Source organism: Callionymus lyra, chromosome 2 (genome assembly GCF_982586985.1).
Source record: "Callionymus lyra chromosome 2, fCalLyr1.hap1.1, whole genome shotgun sequence".
Classification (NCBI taxonomy): Eukaryota; Metazoa; Chordata; class Actinopteri; order Syngnathiformes; family Callionymidae; genus Callionymus; species Callionymus lyra.
Window position 1 is genome coordinate 28,559,313 of NC_141819.1, and position 19,091 is coordinate 28,578,403.

At 38.7% G+C, this 19,091-nt stretch overlaps 2 protein-coding genes across 4 annotated transcripts; one reads left to right on the forward strand and one right to left on the reverse strand.

The window, feature by feature from the left end:
* Window positions 1–1,847: 1,847 nt before the first annotated feature.
* LOC148086387 (tetratricopeptide repeat protein 39C-like) lies at window positions 1,848–12,603 on the reverse strand. 2 transcript variants are annotated; one of them, XM_087784483.1, is made up of 15 exons: window positions 12,442–12,603; window positions 12,062–12,377; window positions 10,363–10,411; window positions 9,502–9,630; window positions 9,266–9,380; window positions 7,984–8,344; window positions 6,662–6,830; window positions 5,701–5,794; window positions 5,498–5,605; window positions 5,318–5,427; window positions 5,126–5,249; window positions 4,951–5,048; window positions 4,179–4,283; window positions 4,044–4,082; window positions 1,848–3,981 (listed from the first exon to the last, which is right to left on the reverse strand). In XM_087784483.1, exons 2-15 carry the CDS (start codon window positions 12,187–12,189, stop codon window positions 3,892–3,894), a joined length of 1,719 nt encoding a protein of 572 aa, XP_087640609.1. In that variant the 5' UTR covers window positions 12,190–12,377; window positions 12,442–12,603; the 3' UTR covers window positions 1,848–3,891. The 2 variants fall into 2 exon arrangements, with proteins under 2 accessions (XP_087640609.1, XP_087640610.1); XM_087784484.1 differs by lacking the exon at window positions 12,442–12,603 and having other exon boundaries at window positions 12,062–12,385.
* Window positions 12,604–13,322: 719 nt separating this feature from the next.
* On the forward strand, window positions 13,323–18,962 carry LOC148086388 (allantoinase, mitochondrial). 2 transcript variants are annotated; one of them, XM_087784501.1, is made up of 11 exons: window positions 13,323–14,433; window positions 14,580–14,731; window positions 14,846–14,960; window positions 15,025–15,171; window positions 15,248–15,293; window positions 16,639–16,732; window positions 16,796–16,982; window positions 17,061–17,199; window positions 18,350–18,522; window positions 18,600–18,632; window positions 18,713–18,962. In XM_087784501.1, the coding sequence occupies exons 1-11, from the start codon at window positions 14,278–14,280 to the stop codon at window positions 18,863–18,865; spliced, it is 1,395 nt and encodes a 464-aa protein (XP_087640627.1). In that variant the 5' UTR covers window positions 13,323–14,277; the 3' UTR covers window positions 18,866–18,962. The 2 variants fall into 2 exon arrangements, with proteins under 2 accessions (XP_087640627.1, XP_087640628.1); XM_087784502.1 differs by having other exon boundaries at window positions 13,323–14,424.
* Window positions 18,963–19,091: the final 129 nt, after the last annotated feature.

Genomic DNA, 19,091 nt, shown 5'->3' on the forward strand with positions numbered 1-19,091 from the left:
CCTCAGCGTAACACAATTGTATCGTGTCGACCTCTTGGCAAACACACACCTAGCCTCCGCCAAATGCGCCTCAGCCTTCACTTGGAAATAGAGGCAAGTTATAGCGTAGGACTGGATCAATAATGTAAAGCGAAGCACAGATTTGCATGAATCACATCACAGAGTAGGACGATGACATCACTCCCATGACTCATGGGTGCACAAGAGGAGGCAGCCACTCCTCAGTTTCCAATTAAATTACAGTGAGTTGGAATCCCTTGATTTTGCCGCAGTCGAACATAGTATTTCAAAGCATGTCGAGTTGTCATCATTGTATCGTAAAAAAATCACACATGAGCCCCTTTTCTTTCCTGTCTAAATTCAGTTGCACAGGAACCTGAATAATTTATGGCTTGGATGAGCTGTTGCTGTTAGGCCCAGTGTGACAGACATGTTTTCCCTAAAGAGGTGCCTTTGGTGGGAGTCCATTTGAACAGAAACACATCCAGATCAATGGAGACCTATTGTACTGAAAATGGATCAATTTTAATGCAATTTAAGGCAATTCATCAGTAAAAATATTGTATGATAACATTTAAAATAAATAAATATAATTATACAAAAACAGATATATCTACATATATGTCTTCAGAAATATTTCCAGACACTACAATAATACATGAATTTTAACATCTTATCTGTTGCAAAAATGTATGTGTAAGTGTATGTGGTTAGAGTTTGTGAATTGTATTGTCTAGAGTGCCCTCTTTTGCCTATTGTAGGTGACACACACTAGTGTTATCATACCTGTTCCATCTGGTTTCTCCATACATCCCTCTCAATGTAACTGTTCTGAGTCCATCTTGGAAACCTCTCTTCATCATAAGCTTCTTGTCACTTTCCATTGAAATTAAGTAAGTAAGCTTTATAATGTCTTTCTATGTACCAAGTGATATTTCAAATTTAAAAAGTGTATAAAAAAAATTCCTAGTTTAATGTTAAACTAGCGTGCTACTATGCTATGCTACTATGCTATGCTACTATGCTATGCTACTATGCTATGCTACTATGCTACTATGCTACTATAGTATGCTACTATGTTGATGTCATGACTGGTGATAACATGTCGTCCAAGAAGTTGCTTACAATATACTGTTAGTTACGGAAGTCAACAGTTAACCTATAGAAAATACAGGTGGGGGAGAATTTATAATAAAAAAAAAAAAAATTGGTTGGTTGTTTTGTGTTTTAAAGGAGAAAAAACTGTTAAGTATTGTTATTTTAAACTGTTTTCTTAAGCCTCAGACGGTGTATCAGTGCCATAAGAGTATTGACTTGTTTAATTGAAACATTTCAAATGTTCAAATTATTTTGTGGAATAAATTGAATTTAATAATTTGTATATCGAAAGGTTGATTTTTTTAAATTTAATAATTGAATATTTTCATAAACTATTTATGTTTGTCTTTACACACAGAGTTTGGTATTCTATTTTAAATGTATCAAATATACATTTTCTGCCTTCTTTATTTTTTAATTCGAAGCGTTCAAATTAAATATAAAAAAGGTTAAACCAAAATGGTACTGACTACTTGATCATACATTCAGGCAATCATCTTGGCACTGTTTTAAACCATCCAATCTTCTAATGGCACTGATATACTTCCATATAAAATGGCCTCTAATCTTTTTATTTAGGTCGAGTATCCTATTGAATTTGACACCTCAATAGTCCACTGCATCACCATGTATCTCGTCATTAACTTCCCTCGGAAACCTTTCATTTCCGTGGCTTCAGCAGCATTAAAGCTACAGAAGCGACATCTTGACACACGTGTATCATCTCTTATGGCATCACGACTGCACAGTTCAGGTTCATGTTTATTGTAGATTTCAGTGAAACATTGCAACATCATCATCATCATCAACGTATGAGGTTTCAAACGCCAAAGAAATGAAAAGACTCTTTCATGAACACACGTTCATCACAGCGGGGGGGGAGGGATGACACTTCACTGACATTTCATCATGACATCACTGCAACGAGCGCTCGTGGCGGCCATCTCGACAGTTAGCACAATTACACCCAACACACAAGTATGGAGTCAGCGGGTAACCATCAACACAACTCAATATAATCCTGCATTACGGTGTGTAATGGGTGTTGTTTGTAACGCATATTTTTCTTTTTGGTCCAGTTCAGATCGGATGTATTGTTTACAGAGGGGCGATACAGAAATTCATCTCCAGGTTTTGATTAATATTAAGGACATTTGTTAAGTTTAACATCACTCTGATCAACAGATACATTTATAATGACAGTGTCGCTAAACAAAAGTTAAAAAAATACCTAAATAATTCACTCACCTGCAGTATTGTGCATAGTGTGATGTGAGTGCAGAGTAAATATGTGAACTAGTCTCATGTTTAGTGTGTTTGTCAGTGATGTTCAATTCGCTATTATTCTATCTATCTATTCCAGTGTAGTATTATTCTGGACAAATTAAAAATGATCAAAAATCTCATTAAAAGTCGATTTAATGATTCTTGATTCAGTCTTTGTTAATATCTGGTAATACTACACAACCAGGTAGGATATGTTTGTAGTGCAGAATTAGGCAAAATCCACATTAACGTATCACATGCATACTTTGGAAGAGGAAACTCTGAGTGGTTCAACTTAAATAGTGGATGATAAAGTCATTCAAAGTGAAAATTAGAACCACTTGTTCTTCTTTTGCTTGTTTTCTTGTTCTTTTGCACTCCACTTTTGTTTATGAAAATAAACAGTGTATGGATGGATCGGCAAATACAAACTCCTGAAATGTTGCATATACATTGCGGATACAAACAAGAGATCTTAGGGAAATATGGGTGTTTTTCATAGTATTGATTAATAATACATATGAAGTAAAACAAAGGGTTTAAATATCATGATACCAATACAGATGATCATGGTCCTAGTTACTTTAGTTCTCATCAACCTACGAGGGCCAATTAACAAGGTCAAAGGTCATTCTCTAAACTGTTAAATCAGATTGTAATTCTTTTTTATATTCTCAAACCTTAGAAAACAGACCTTACTAAAAATTTGATCTTTAGTTTGTTGTTAACTTTTTAGACAAAATAAAACTAAATAATAATAAATAAAAATAAATGTGAATACATTTTTTGTTTATTTTAAATAATTTCTGTATCAATTATTAGAGTTTGAAATGTGTTTTAATATAAAAGAATAGAAGAAAGAAAAATATTTTCTCAGACTGTACATTGAGTTTTTTCCGTTGACCTGACAGTACTTTTTATTACATTATTTGTTACTCAAGTCTAAAAATGAGCTAACGTTTTTTGTTTTTTTTAACGTCATGTGTCTCACTTTAACCCTTGTGTTATCTCAGGGTCAGGGTGAAAACAAGTCCTTCAGGTCACCCTGACCCTGAGATAACAAGGCTTAAAGGTTGGTCTTCATAATGGCTACGTTAAACAGGTTTTTGGTACAAAAAAGTTTGGGGATCCTTGATTTTAAGTGAATTTGAACAACTTTCATTTAACTTCTCTTTTGAGTTGGAGTCAACTGTCGATTTAAATTTTCGCAATTTGGAATTCTTAAATAACACATTTTAAGATAAACATTTGAATCCTTAAACTCGTTAAATAACCCGTTTGTTATAGGATTTTTTATTTTTTTGGCCACGTTCACAATATTAAAATCAATAATTATGTTGAGATTTCAATAAAATAAACTTTTAAATATGAATCACATTATTGCAATGGCAAGAATATTTTTGCTCCATTCTGTCCAATCTCTGATCAAAAAAACTCACAATACAGCAAACACCTATATTCCCCCAAATCCATGACCTTGACCTTCACGACAATGTGATGCAGTCTTTAGAAAGCGGCCCGACCCGGTCACTGAGGCACCACCTCCTTCAATGAAGCCAGCGCCGCGTGGATGCGGACGTGGAGCCTGTTCTCAAAGTCATAGCCTGTAAAATCCTCCTGAAACAAACCATGAGTTGGATTTAATCCTCCCACGTTTCCATTGATGATAATCGTACTACCTTCGCTTGAAGAAGCAAGGACCTCCCCTTCCCAACAGTCTGCAGAGGGATTAGATGATAACAGTGTTAGTACTAGACACACAATCCAAATTTAAAAGCATTTTAATGGATTGATTAAATGTGATTCAGGCTTACCTCGGGTTTAGCCAGGAGTATACACCCCAGCTCATAGACGGCGTACGGTTGAATATACGAGTTGATCTGTCGCCCGTATTCGTCTCTCGCCGCCAGCTGGAATGACTTGATCACAAAAGAAGCGATTGACAGTAAATAAACAAATAAACAATTTCAATAAAGTTTTTACCTTACCTTAAATATTGGCTTGTTGACCACCTTAGATTGAATATATTCAACTTTTATGTCATTAAAATAAACATGAACTCCCTCTGACACTGACTGTATTTTAATTTTATTTTTTTCTTTGCTGAATTATACCTTAGTACAGGGGTCTCAAACTCAACTAGCTGTGGGGCCACCAGAGGTCATTTTGGTTCTGCACATTTCTGATGTAAATTTGATTTAAACTTTGAATTTTTTCATTGTGAATTTGGGCTGTGTCTGCCCAATTTTATTTAAGAGATCTGGTCCATTTTCGTTATATAATCAAAGCCATATAAGTGGTAACACTTAATATGATGATATTTTTTACCTCTACCATCTGAATTATGAAGTATTTTGCCCGGTCTCTAACTAATAGAACATTAAATGAGAGGGGCTGTAGAATATTATCTCAGGGGCCGCAAATGGCCCACTGCCTGCAAGTTTGAGACGCCTGCTTTAATATAATAAAACACACATTGAAACTATGGCCAATTGCTATTATTATTTGTTTTCATTTTTAAAAAAAATAAATAAATAAACAAATGAATGAATCAATAAAATCAGTCATTTGGTGTGAAGGACAAACCTGTAAAGCGTCTCGCATGTTTCCGTGGCATTTGTGAATGGCACCGAGGAGGAGATTTTTAAGGCCTCTGCAGGAAGCTTCATTCACGCTCTGTAACACTAAACCCAGGCAACAGAAAAATATCAAAACAGGAAGTGGCGATCGTGGCCAAAGCTGGCAGGATTTTAATACTCACCCTGATTCATGATCTGTAGTTTGGAGGAGGAGCAATTCTGTAGAGCTTTCCACAGATACAAAACCTCGATAACGCCGAGGATACAAAGCTCTCGTGTGGGGAAGACCTTCCTTAGTCTCTCCGCCTGAAGACAAACATAAAAAACTTGTAAAAAACAATCAGAAACATCGGAGTCACCATTTAAAACTGCACCCTTTTCACTGCAAACTGCTCAATTTGGTTATTTTTCCTTTTGAACAGTTTCTGCACATCTTTGAACACTCCGCCCGCTCCGTCCAGGTCACCTGAGGCCCCCTGATTCACTGAAAAAAACAAGAAGAAGAAGAAAAGATTTAAAAATAAACAGACTACAAGACGTCATCATCGACGCACCTCCGGTCAAATATGCGTAGTAACACTGCGACCAGCGAGACTCATTCTTCAGCCTCTCGAATGATCGATACCCGTCTTCAAAGTTCAACTCGATCATGCTGCACCATCCTGACGCGCGCGAAGAAGGCACAAGAGATGGACGGATAGAAAGATAGTTAGATAAACACTCCATCAAAGCCGGTGGAACCAGGCTAGAGACGCACCGATCTCATAGAGACACACGTGCTGGAGCTCTCTCTGGTCCGAGGCCAGCTCCAGGGCGTCGTGGAAACAGGCCAGAGCACTGTTGATGTGGCACTGAGGAGCAGCACAAACAGGAATTTAAAAAAAAGTGTGATACACGAGAGTCAGTATACACTATTTTTCTTATTTATATATATTTTATATATATAACGTATATAGTTCATTTTTGATCTAAAAACGAAAACTCATAATAATGTGAATGGAACTATAATAATAATAATAATAATAATAATAATGACCATAACAGTTACAGTTAAACGTTTTACCCTTGTATTATCTCAGGGTCAAGGTGACACGAAACGCCTAAAACAAATGTGTTTGGGTTATCCCTTGTTTCTTTTGGGTCAAAGTGAAAGACCTCCCTGGCTTCCAGAAATACAGTAGCATTTGTTTTTTGCTGTTGGATCACCTTGACGCTGAGATAACACAATGGTTAAGTATCAAATCACGGTCTAGACCAGTGTTTTTCAACCACTGTGCCGTGGCACTCTGTGTCTTGAGAGATCTTCAGGTGTGCCGTGGGACAGTAGCAAATTTGACCTAAAAGTCAAAAAACATAATTTATCTGCAAATAAAAGAGAAGAGAGCTGAGATTGGCTGCTCTGTATGTCAATCGAATGGTTATTGGACTGATTGGTTGATGTGCATTCGTAAAAAGAGATCTATATAGTACCATTTTAGGTGGTTGTGTGCCTCATGATTTTTTTAAATGGAAATAGTGTACCTTGGCTCGAAAAAGTTGAAAAACACTGCACTAGCCAGAGGTATTTAGCTAAAATATGTGAACTAAGTGAAGGTAACTAAACACAAAACGCACTATGATCTACCGCCCTCTTGTGGTTCTTATTTGCAAACACCAAGTTACTTATTCTGTTTTAATGCTTGTTAGATTAGAAGTTAGCAGCAAGAGTTGGTCCATACCTCCAGTCGGTGGACCCGCCCTTGAAAGAAGATGAAGAGGGATGAGTTGGGGTAAACCACAGACTTCCTCTGCAGAATAGTTTTGGCCTCCAGCAGCCCGGTGTGTGTGTCAGAGCCGTCCAGAGCAAAGAAAGGCAGCACTACTGTGTGGTACCACAAGAGAGCCAACCTGGGCAACAAAGTCACTATTTACTTTTTTTATTATTTCATCTCAGAGAAAAAACTGAGTCGGCTGTTCAAAATGTTTCAGTGTCGCTGTAAATATATAAACTTTTGAATCAGTTTTAAATCAATAACATTGACCATTTTTAAATGTCCAGAAAGTCCAAACATTATTGTTAAGTTATTATTAACTTATCAATTCAGAATTGTAGTTTAAAACCATAATTAAAAAAAAAACGGTGATACAATATATTAAGTTTAATGGTTTGTTTACTAAAAGTACAATTTTTAAAAAAAGAAATGTTTAACTTGCAGGAGCCGAGGTAATGCTTACCATAGCACACTCATAATCGATATAACTGTCATGAATACTTTTTTCTACTGTAACTATTACTGTGAATTTAAATTCAAGTAGAAACGTGTGAGATTGTGCTAGCTGCATTGTTTTAAAGGGGCAATTTACCATCACGTAACTCATCGAAACTTTGTATATTTTGTACTTTAGAATCTTAATTCTACATCAAAATATGTCATTTAAAATATCAATTGTTTGTTTACAGTGACTATTTAAATATAAAAAGTGAATATCAGTTTTGTATGAGTAGGTTATATATTAAAATGAATATTCTAACACTGTTGAGAAATACACTTAATATAAAGTAAGAAACTAATAGTTATTTGTAAAGCTGTCTGTCAGAATCACAAAATAAAAATAACCTAAACATGTTTAAATGTAAAAGGCTCTGTTTGGACTATTAACCTGTCTTCAAATATTTACCTGAGAAATTGCATCATCAGGTCAAAGAGTCAAAGTTTTGAAACAACAAAAACTGTATGTGGGTCTTGGACTCAAAGTAACCTTTTAATTCCACACTGTGAGAGGATTAGAGTTTGTTTTTCTGATCTCAGTTTTGTTTATTGAGGTTCCCTGGCAGCGGAAAGCAAATACACAACTAACTGTAACACATAGTTCACTAACTTAAGAACCGTTGGTATAGACCTCTATGGAAATATGACCTGCAAGATCAATAAATACAACCTTATAAAAATGGCCACTCCATTAAAATAGAACTTCCACTTCTCATACTTCCTTAGTACTACAACAATTTTGCAGTAAGGCTCTGGATGCTGAAAACGATTCATGTTATTTCAACACTTACGTAGCAAGCGGCGCCTTCATGTCCTTGCTCTCGCTGGCGTACATCAGCGAGGACAAACCTTGCAGACGGTCGCCGGGGAAACCCAGCAAGTTGATGATCTTGAGAAGGTGCGGCGGAACCATGGAGATGCACAGGTGGAAGAGGCCGTATCCAAAGCTGACCGAGCCCTTGAGTCGGTCCAGGGCCTCGGGGGTCACCACGTTCTCCACCTGCGTGTTGTGGTTGGCGTTGTCGGTGGAGAGCGACTCCTGTTGGTCCGGGGTCTTTGGCTGACACGTCTCCTGCAGCTGGCTGATGTCACTGTGGCACTTGTTGTACATTTTCCAGGCTTTTCGAAGAATCCAGCCTCCTTTGATGTACGCTGGTGGGAAGATTAGGATGTGTCAATCACTTCAGAATCAGAAAGCTTCATTGTCAGTATGGGTGTGTATTGGCAAGTAACTGGCGATGTGATAGGTATCAAGATAAAGGACCGATGATACGATATATTGCTTTATTGTAGGAACAACGGTATATTTGTAGTATTGTCCGAGTACTTGACTCGTTGCAGAATCTACAGAACACATGACAAAGTCATAACTATATATATAACTCATATTATATTTGTCCAAGCATCAGCTTTAAACACTGCTGGAGTTCACTGTATCCTCTTGTCCTCAGTGATTGCTGGGATCTTACGGGACTTTCCTACATCAGGACTGCTGCCTTCTAGAGGCCAGAACTTTTAATTGAAATAAAAAAAATGAACAAACGGCCTCAATATTTGCATGTTAATGTTAATCAAAATGTAATTATTTTAGTTTAAACACACGTTATTGAACTGTAAACCTTAAAAGAACTATAATGAAAAGTAAAATATCATTTGAAAGCCCCATTAAAGTAAACAGTCTTGTTCAATTTTTATACAACATTGTGTAAAAATATCAGGATATAGCTCTCTATGGAAATTTTCTCACACTCTTAACCTTTGTGATATCTCGGGATCGAGGTGAACCGAAAGCAACACAAGGGATACCACCAACACATTTGTTTTAAGGGCCAGCGGGTCACCTCGACCCTTAGATAATGCAAGGGTTAATTGCCAGTATTGTAAACACAATATTCTAGAATAGTATAGAATATAATGAATGAAATAAATGTCAATAAAATGAAACTTTCTATCTTGTATAATAATAAGAGTGACCAAATATTATGTAATTGAACTCTTACTTCTCGCTGATTATGTGTTCATTTCTGTCAGATGGGTCACTTATTCAAGTTCACTGCATCCTGTAACTGATACCTGACAGTTCCTGCTTGACGAAGGAGAGCACGGCGAGGTAAACCTGGCAGTCAGCAACAATAATCTGCCTCTGCAGGCGATCCACCACCACCACGCCTGACCTCTGCGAGTCCATCTGCGCACAAGGGACACAAGAGTTCATCCTGTCGAGTTCATCCGTGGACGAAAACTGAGCACGTATCGGATTTTAAAGAAGTACATAAATGAGCGTTTCAGTGGCGTTCCTCTGCACTCACGCTCTTCTTGATCTTGTTCCTGATGGTCTCCAGGACGCCGGCGCTGTCGCTCTCACAGAGCTTCTCGGTCGTCCTCAGGTCCTCGCACGCCGTCTGCATCTTCTCCTCCTCGAACGTCATCATGGCGTTCTGCAACGACACACATTTAATTCACCAAAATGTAATAATTTCTGTGATACATTAAGGACTGTTATCATAAAAAGCAGCCACGTTTCAAACAACAGCTCCGTGCCTGATTATGGCAAATAAAAGAAAAGCCGTGTTATGTAACCAGAGTTTTAGACGACAAAGCTCTCTTTGTTCATGCTAATGGACGGCAGGGGTCGGCGACATCTGTGCAGCCGTCGCAAATCTCCCTCAATTTCCAAAGATATCATAGAGTTTTTTTCCTCGCTTTAATGCTTCTTCTTAACACTATCAACTCATTAAAACAAGTGGAATCATCCCATGAGAACAAAATGTACAACAAGGTTAGATCAACAGAAGTCACGACCCCCGCATTCCCTGAGGGGGGGAATGAGCATCTGGGGGCGCAGAGAGTGACATCATCTCCCATCAGTGAGTCAACATCTAAAGCGCCGTGTGACCGTGATCCTGAGAATAACGTCCTCACGCCACAGTGATGAACACCATGTTGCAGTAATGTGCTTCAACGTGTCGCAACATTCTTGAGGCGAAGAGACAAACCCCTTGAAAACAATTACGATAATGAATGCGAGGGCAAGGCGGCAATAATGTGGCCAACTTCATATCATATGACATGATCTGAGTCACATGACGGGCATCATATGATGTCAGACTGATGACCAATGCTTTACATTCAATGAGGAATCTTTAGATTAGTCTTGTGGTTACACTCACCAGGAAACTGACAAAGCTGGCTCCGAAACTCATGAGTGGGCTCTGAGTCCTGCACAGATTAACACAAAATGAATAGAACACAGTGACGGTAAATACTTTATCAAATGTCATTGAAGTCTACAGACTAAATGGCCAACATGGCAGGATTAAGAAACTTGACCCGCTCTAGTAGAAGAACTCACATTTCCACGATTCTTAAAGCTCTTCACTGGCTGCCAGTTTCTTTCAGGATCAATTTTAAAATTCTTGTTATTTCTTTCAGATCTATTTGGTTCCTCGCACATGTTTCCTTTGGAAGCACCAGCTCCCAAGCTTTGTAACGATCTTCCTCTCCCTCTGTGTTTGATGGATCTACTGACTCCTTTAAGAAACATCTTAAGACATTTATATTTGTGCAGACCTTTTCCTAATCTTCTGGGACTCAAGTGTTTGTCTTAAGTGCTGGCTATTTAGAGTTTTTATTAATATTTGTAATATTACTTTTGATTGTTCAAGCGCTTTGTGACCCTGGTCTATAAAGGCGCTTTACAAATAACTATTAGTTCCTTACTTCCTTACTTAATTACTTACTAACTTAGTGGCTTCTGTATACATATCAACATGAACATTTTACTAATTTGATTTGAGGCAACCAGCTGGTGGGTCACATAAAAATACTTGGTTGGCCAGAATCAGCCTTGTGTTTGACACATGAACTTGACCATCTCATGTGAATTTGTGTTGAATGTCATCAAATATGCTCCATTTTTTAAGTAGATGTTACAAATATTTCCCTCACACTGTCGATGGTTGACTGGGACTAAGAAGGCAACTTAGTCAGTGGAGTAGCAGAAGAGATTGATACTATTACCTGAACAATGAAACTTTATATTAGTATATTTCATGATCCTCTGGAGCACAAAAAAACTGATTTACTTATTTATCAGAGGTTTTCCAGAACTGTAGACTGTAGGATGAAGTTTTTAAATAGCTGGACTAACTGAGACACTATAAAAGGCTTCATGAATCAGTGTCTCCTTATTTCAGAACTGACTGGGAGACTGTGGATTTTTAAGTTAAAATCCTGACATAAATGTACTCCAAACGCTGGATTAACTGGCTGTACTTAGATAAGAAAGCATAACAAAAACAAAAACGGAACGACTTTGTATTTTCTAGGTCACCGATCGGCAATGGTTTACGACGCCACTGTGGGTGGGAACAACTTCTATTAATACTTGGTTATTAATTCGTAAAATACAAATGTATATCTTAACTATTCTTCAATGAAATCAGAAAACAATCCAACATGATGGGATCCTTATTCTACAATAAAAACATGTTTAACAATGTGTTACAAATTATTATATTTTCTGGGGTCCACATCTGGCAAATCATTGTATCGGATTATTTTCTATAAATTAAAGTAGATTAATGTTCTTGTTGTTATGGTGACCCATAAAGATTACAGTAATTTAGCTAAAATAGGTAACAGAGATTATGGATGTCAACAATTTCACAGAGACTTCCATTAACATCAAATTTAGGATGAAAGAGAATATATTAATGAGAAATTGTTACTGTTTCAACTGGGGGTCTCTGACTCTTGGTCTTACTCGAGCAGGAATTCCCACATAAAACCCAATCATGGAGTCTAATAAATGAATGACAATACTCAGCACTTCAAAAAATGGTGCTGGCCAGAGCCAGACAGCAGTACCTGTATCTCCTGAACAGCTCGTCGCTCTCCTTGAAGCCGTTGTTGAGCAGCATGTTGATGCCCTGCAGAGCCATCTCAGCATCATCTAGATGCTCCTCTCTCTCCTCCACCTGCTGCTGTCCCGCCATTGCTACTGTCTCAGGGCCGAACCCCCGCGAGGATGCGCTACTGAATCTCAGCCCCGGTCCACCTCAGACCAAACCCGCATCGGTTTCTATCCTCGGATGTTGCGACGCGATCTGAGCGGATGGAGGGTCTTCAGCAGACTGGAGATCAGCTCAGGGATGGGCCACTGAGGTCCACAGCGCATCCTTCACTGCAAGACACGCAACTGTTACCGACGCTCGTGCCTGGAGTCCGGATCTTCATCGAAGACCTACCTCATGGTAGATCGTGTCGAAACCATCGTCGTTTGTTTTTTTTGTTGTTGTCTCCCGTGCTGTCGGTTGTGAAGCATCAAAGGATTACATAACGCTGCCAGGCTGCTGCTGCTCCGAGTCACGCTCAAGGCGGTGACGTCACCGCGTACGCTCGACGGCAGCTCGGAACGTAGTCGCTTTACGAATAAATCGTATTTACAAATGACGTCATAAAGAAGCTATATTGAGATTTATTTAAGGAATTTTTAAGACTTTCACGTGTAAAACGTATTCTACCTCGAATTTTTTTCTCCGTCACAGTTTTTAATAATTTTATTTGAGATTAGGTTTAGAACTTGTATTAAAAACAAGAAAAAATAAGGAAATAAACAATTACGTTTGAAATGTAAATTATATAATATGAAATATAAAGAAGATCCCTTGATCTTAAAGTATTTTTTTTTAAAATGTGTGATGGTTTAGGGTCAAAGGTTAGATAAAGTTTTAGAGTTGGAAAAGTGAATAATAATAATATTTAAATTCAGTCAAAAACACACACTTAAAATCATACTTTACCTTAAATTACATACATTTGCCTTTAATGTCCATCTTGTATTGAAGGCTCAACAAGAGTAATTGCTCGGAAAAAGAAAAAAAAGGTAAGTAAGTAAGTCATTTTTATTTGTATTGTGCTTTTCCAGACCAGGGTCACAAAGCGCTTAAACAATCAAAACAATATTCAATAAAGTATTTACTTTAAAGGGCAAGAAAAAACTGAGAACACAACAGGAGTTCCAGTAAGGCTGGATCAGATCAGTGATGTAAGGAGGAGCCTGACCATGAATAGATCTGAAAGTAAGAACCAGAATGTTAAAGTTGATCCTGAAAGAAACTGGAAGCCAGTGAAGAGTTTTAAGGATCGGAGAAATGTGAGTTCTTCTACTAGAGCGGGTCAGAATTCTCGCTGCAGAGTATAGTTCTGTATCTAACTGCAGGCGAGACAGATCCTTCTTGTTAAGACATGAAAACAAACTGTTACAATAGTCCAGACGAGAAGAAACAAACGCATGGATTACAAGCTCCAGATCATGTTCCGACAACATTTTCCTAAGTTTAGAGATTTTTCTCAGTTGAAGGAAACCGTTTCTGGTCAGTTTTCTACAGTGTTTTACTAGAGACATGACTTTGTCAAATACAACACCCAGGTTTCTCAGGCTCAGTTTGACAGTCTGTATTTTAAGCTTGTTTGTAGCAGAAGCTAAAAGGTAAACATGCTACACAGAAAGGAAACACACCAGGTAAATATCACAAAAGTTCCAAAAAAGGAACAGATTACTCTGAAAATAATCCACACCCTTAGTCAAGATGAGGGTGAGTAGAAACTGAATGAAATTATCACTGAATGAAATTATCACTTTAATAATTTTAAACATCACTTTAAATTGACCAGTGAGTTTGTTCACTGGGGTGAAGGAGACAAACTCAAGTGATCTCTCAGAAATGACAATACAAACTCAGATAATCTAGTCTACAATGACATGCAAACAGGACTGAAGTCAAATAAAAAGTTAACCAGTGCACGGGTGTGTAGCTGATCTATGTCTGAAAACAAACATGTACATTTTTGGAAAAACTTTGGACTGAACAGGTCAGCCATAGAACCAACACTGATCTGTTTGTTAACAACCACTCCCAGAGAAAAAAAAAAGTAGGTCAACATTTATCTGTGACAAGAGTCCAATTGAAAAAAAAAGCAAGTCAACACTGCATGCTACTCTGAGCCTGGAGGGGAGGGAGGACTCAGAAGAATAGGAAGCAATAATCTCTCTCTGGTCACAGGAGGGGCGACACACAGGCATGGAGCTGGGATCTTCTGTTAAAGCTGTTCGGAGTACCAGAGTTCTCGTCGGGAGTGAAGTTATTCCTGCAGTCATTATCATAGATGATGGAAAAATACAACAAATTGTTTCCCATTCGGATTACACGGAGGCGGAAGGATCTGAGGTAGGAAAGGTACAAACAGTGAGATGAAACAAAACCTGTTAAGGCGGAACAGAATTGTTAAGTATACGAATGGCTTGTACAAACTAGAATTAGTGACTCTGCAGGTTCTGCTCCCTGAGTTAGAACATGAACAAAAGAGCTCTGATGTTTCCTAGGTTCTGGATGTGGGCGACAGTTTGGTGATGCCCGGCATCGTGGATTGTCACGTCCACGTCAATGAGCCTGGGCGCACCTCATGGGAGGGGTTCTGGACCGCCACGAGGGCGGCGGCCGCTGGAGGTGTGACAACAATCGTGGACATGCCCTTGTAAGTCCCACCAATCATCGTCCCTCAATAAACTGTTGAAACTTTCTTTTTACAAAATGAAGGTGGATGTTTGGGTCACTTTTGCTGAACTAATGATTGGGTTTTTTGACACAGGAACAGTCTTCCACCCACCACCACCTTAGCCAACTTCCAGGTGAAGCGGCAGGAGGCGGACGGGAAGTGTTTCGTGGATACGGCCTTCTGGGGTGGAGTGATCCCCGGCAATGAGGTTTGATGACAGGACAGACGTTTCTTCAAACTTCATGCATCCAAACAGATGTTTGTTTTTGCAGTTGGACCTCAAGCCAATGATCCAAGCTGGGGTGGCAGGTTTCAAGTGTTTCCTGATCCACAGTGGTGTGGACGAGTTCCCCCATGTCACCGACTCTAACCTCCACTCTGCAATGAAGCAGCTGCAAGGCACCGGGAGTGTTCTTCTGGTGCGTGGAGCTCACTCTCCGATCCACACAAGATTCATGAACACAGTTTCCGATTATCACATCTTCTCTCTTGTAGTTTCATGCAGAGAGGGATGTTGAAGAGGCTCCTGAAGGAACTGGTGGTAGATATTCCATTTCATTTCCTACCGTTTATTACAATTCCATCTCAATAGATGTAACTCGGGTCTACTCTCAGGAGTGAGTTGAGGCTTCGGGCAAACTAAGTTATTTTTTTCCTAACAATGGTTTATATGATTTGTGAAGTACACAAAGGCACATTGTCAAACAATCATAATTGTCATATAAAACATAACACATTAGCCCTAAAATCAAGCTACTTGATTCTAAACCAACACATACTTTAAAAAAAGGTTTGAACCAAAACTTGTTATATATTTTAGATTTTTATTTTCAAGATCAATTTGCAAAAAGTTCCCTTCTGGCTACTTCTACAATTTCCTTTATAGTATTCATTGTAGTAAAGTATTACAATCTCAACCAGTGAACTGAAGGAAGCATTTGTTTGACTGAGGACTAGAAGATACAGTACATACTCCAGCCACTTTTGAAGCTAATGTTTGGTCTGTGATATTTAGCTGTCTACAAAAATGAAATAATTAATATTTTTTCTTTCTTTTTTACATACAAAGATGGGTAAACATTTGTCCTGAACAAATATAATAGTTATATAAACTAAAATGGAAGAGCTAGAGGTATTGATGAATGCATAGTTACATTTGTTCTATAGCAAACTCAATTGTTTGCATGAACAAAACATAAACCTCCAGAAGATAAAAATAAATAAATAAAAAAGGAATTACATAGTGTTTCCATATTCTATAGGGACTTCTTGAGGTGGTATATGATATACAATGGAAAAAAAAGGAATTGGAATTTTGTGTTTTTTAGTTTGAAAATCCATCATCCACTTATTTTTTTTATTGTTTAGATGTCTTGAAAGCCAAGTCAAACAAGACACTGAAAGGGCAACTTAGGTGCTGATGTGTTTGTCTCTTAAATTCATTTTCTTTGTGTTAGGATAGTAAAGAAGAGCTTTTAATTGACCAAAAAAAGAAAGAAAATAGACGCATGATCTCATAATTACGACACAAGGATCTTCTAACTACAAGAAAATGCCTTAATAATGGTAGTAAGGCCTTGAGGTTCCAGGATGTTTTAAGCTTTTCCCGGACAGTTTTTTAGATCACCACTACACCAATGGCAAAACCCGGAAACCTCATTGCGTTTCAGAAACAAATGCCAAAAAACCTTGATCACGTGACTCCAGAAGAGTCTTTGAGTGAAACATTGACAAGTTATGACAAGTTGGTTTTAATCCAGAATATTAAGAACCTGTCGTTACTAGAACAGCTCCACTACAGAATAGATTACACATCAGGCTATCATTTAGTACTTGAGTAAATCGACAAACATGTTTTGGGGTTCACACGGATCTCCTTTTGCAAGATCCCCAACAGTACTCCACCTTCCTCCAGTCCAGACCAGAGGTCATGGAAACAGAAGCCATCCGCATCGTGGCAGAAATGTGCCGACAGTACCAGTGAGAGCACTTTTAGATTCAGATGGGAATTAAAGTGCTGACCAAACCACTTCGCCTCTTCAGGGTCAGGTGCCATATTGTTCACCTGTCCTCCGCTCGGCCATTGGAGATAATCCAAGAAGCACGGCAGGCCGGAGCGCCGCTGACGGTGGAGACGACGCACCACTACCTCAGTCTGTCTGCGGAGGACATCCCTGCAGGGGCCACGCAGTTCAAGTGCTGCCCCCCTATCAGAGGGTCCACTAACCGGGTGAACAAGGCGTCGCAAATTCAGATAATATCACATCCTGGGTCGTCAGGATTGACAGGTTTTGTTTTTTTTACACAGGAGCAATTATGGTCTGCGTTGAAAGAGGGGAAGATCGACATGGTGGTGTCGGACCACTCCCCCTGCACCCCTGACCTGAAGAAACTGGAGAGTGGAGACTTCCTTCAGGCCTGGGGTGGAATCTCCTCTTTGCAATTCGGTAAATAACTGCCACACCTCCTGTTGCTCTTCGTGATATCCAGCAGCAACAATGGGATTAAGACATATTTTCAAACTTCTCTCAAGATTTAAAAGGACTGTTCAAAAAAGAGTTGGGATTATTTAAGAGTAATTTTATGTATTCTTGGAGTTAAAGACGGAAATGTTTGATCATATGATGGTCGCGTATTAGGCTCGCTTTTTTCAGCCCAAAGAGATCAGACATCAAGAACATCCAAATACCTCCATACTGCTCATAATGCCCTTCTTGTATTGAAGTCCCAACAAGACAACAAAAATGTCTATATTTTAAGTTTGTTTGTAGCGAAGGTTCCTCACAGCAATGTGTGTCAGTGCTGCTGGGATTGCATTATATTTACACTGGGACACTGGGAAGCTACAAACTATCTTAAAAATATAGACTTATTTTAAGAAAGTTCTGAACAATTTCTAACGTTGAGGCTTCAATACTAGAGTTATATTAAAGACGGAGGTATTTGGATGTTTTTCTTTTGTTTTTTTGGGCAAAGAAAGGTGAGCTTCGATTGTTACCGCCATGTGGTCAGGCAGTGCAAAGCGAAAAAATTGACGAAATTCCCCAAAAAAACATGGATTACTATGACACAACTCCGACCCTTTAGTCGACTTCAAGGTTAGTAGAAAATTAGAAATTTTGGGTAAACTATCCCTTTCAGGTACAAATATACCTCCAGAGTACAAATATATTTTTTATGATTTAACTTTCAATTTAGGTGAAACATCCAAAGCAACTGAGACATTTCTATATAGATTAAACAAGTAATTGCTTGACATTATACCTTGAAATGCAGTTTTTCTCTCACTTCATTATTTGGACCGTCCCATAAATCCTTTCAACAAGAACTATACGCACTATAGGCTATTTCCGTAGTCTGCAATGTTTTGAATGTAAAACCAGTTTGCCCAGATTAGATTGAACCTTCAACTGTCCCTTGAGAGAATCATTGATTCATGAACCTTGAAGAGTCTTCATGAGCCTGGTCATCTGTGAGAGGCTGATATTAGAGCTGATGACGTTGACGCGGCTCAGGATCCTGGAGCTCTTCCTGGTGTGTACCTCGGAGCAGGATAAATGATTCGGACGTATAACCCCTGGTGGTTCCCTGCGACAGGACTCCCTCTCTTCTGGAGCTCAGCCAGCAAACGTGGCTTCACGCTGACGGACGTCGTGAGGATCCTCTGCTTCAAGACGGCCCAGCTCTGTCGTCTTGACAACAAGAAAGGCTGCCTCGCTCCTGGATACGACGCAGACTTGGTGATTTGGGACCCTGAGAAAGAATTCGAGGTCAGTAACAAATTGATTTAGATACACGATTTGTTAAGAATTATGTTTTTATTTAATTTAATTTGTTGAAATTGCAGATCAAAGAAGGAAATATTCATCACAAAAACAAAGTAAGAACATTCAAATTCAACATTTCAAATCGAGAGAAATGACCTTTAATGTGATGCACATTGTGTGTGTGTGTCTGCAGCTGACTCCATACATGGGGGTCACGCTGCAAGGACTGGTGAGGTCCACCATCATCAGGGGTCGGCTTGTGTACAGCGACGGAAGCTTCTGCCCCGAACCGCTGGGACGCCTCCTTCTTCTTCCACCTCGGACTCAAGCCGCTGATGTGTCATAAAAATGATAGGAAAATATTTGTAATAATTGCTGAATTCATAAAGAAAAACCTCTCTATACATATGTTAATAAAAGAAAGGAATATCATGAACAAACAATTACATTTTTCTTCTTTTTTTGGTACCTTTTTAGACATTAACAGACCAGGCGCAGTCACGAGTCAATCATTAAACCTTCTTCTTATCTCTGGAATCTGTAAACCATCAGTGAGAGCAGGAGGCTCTGTT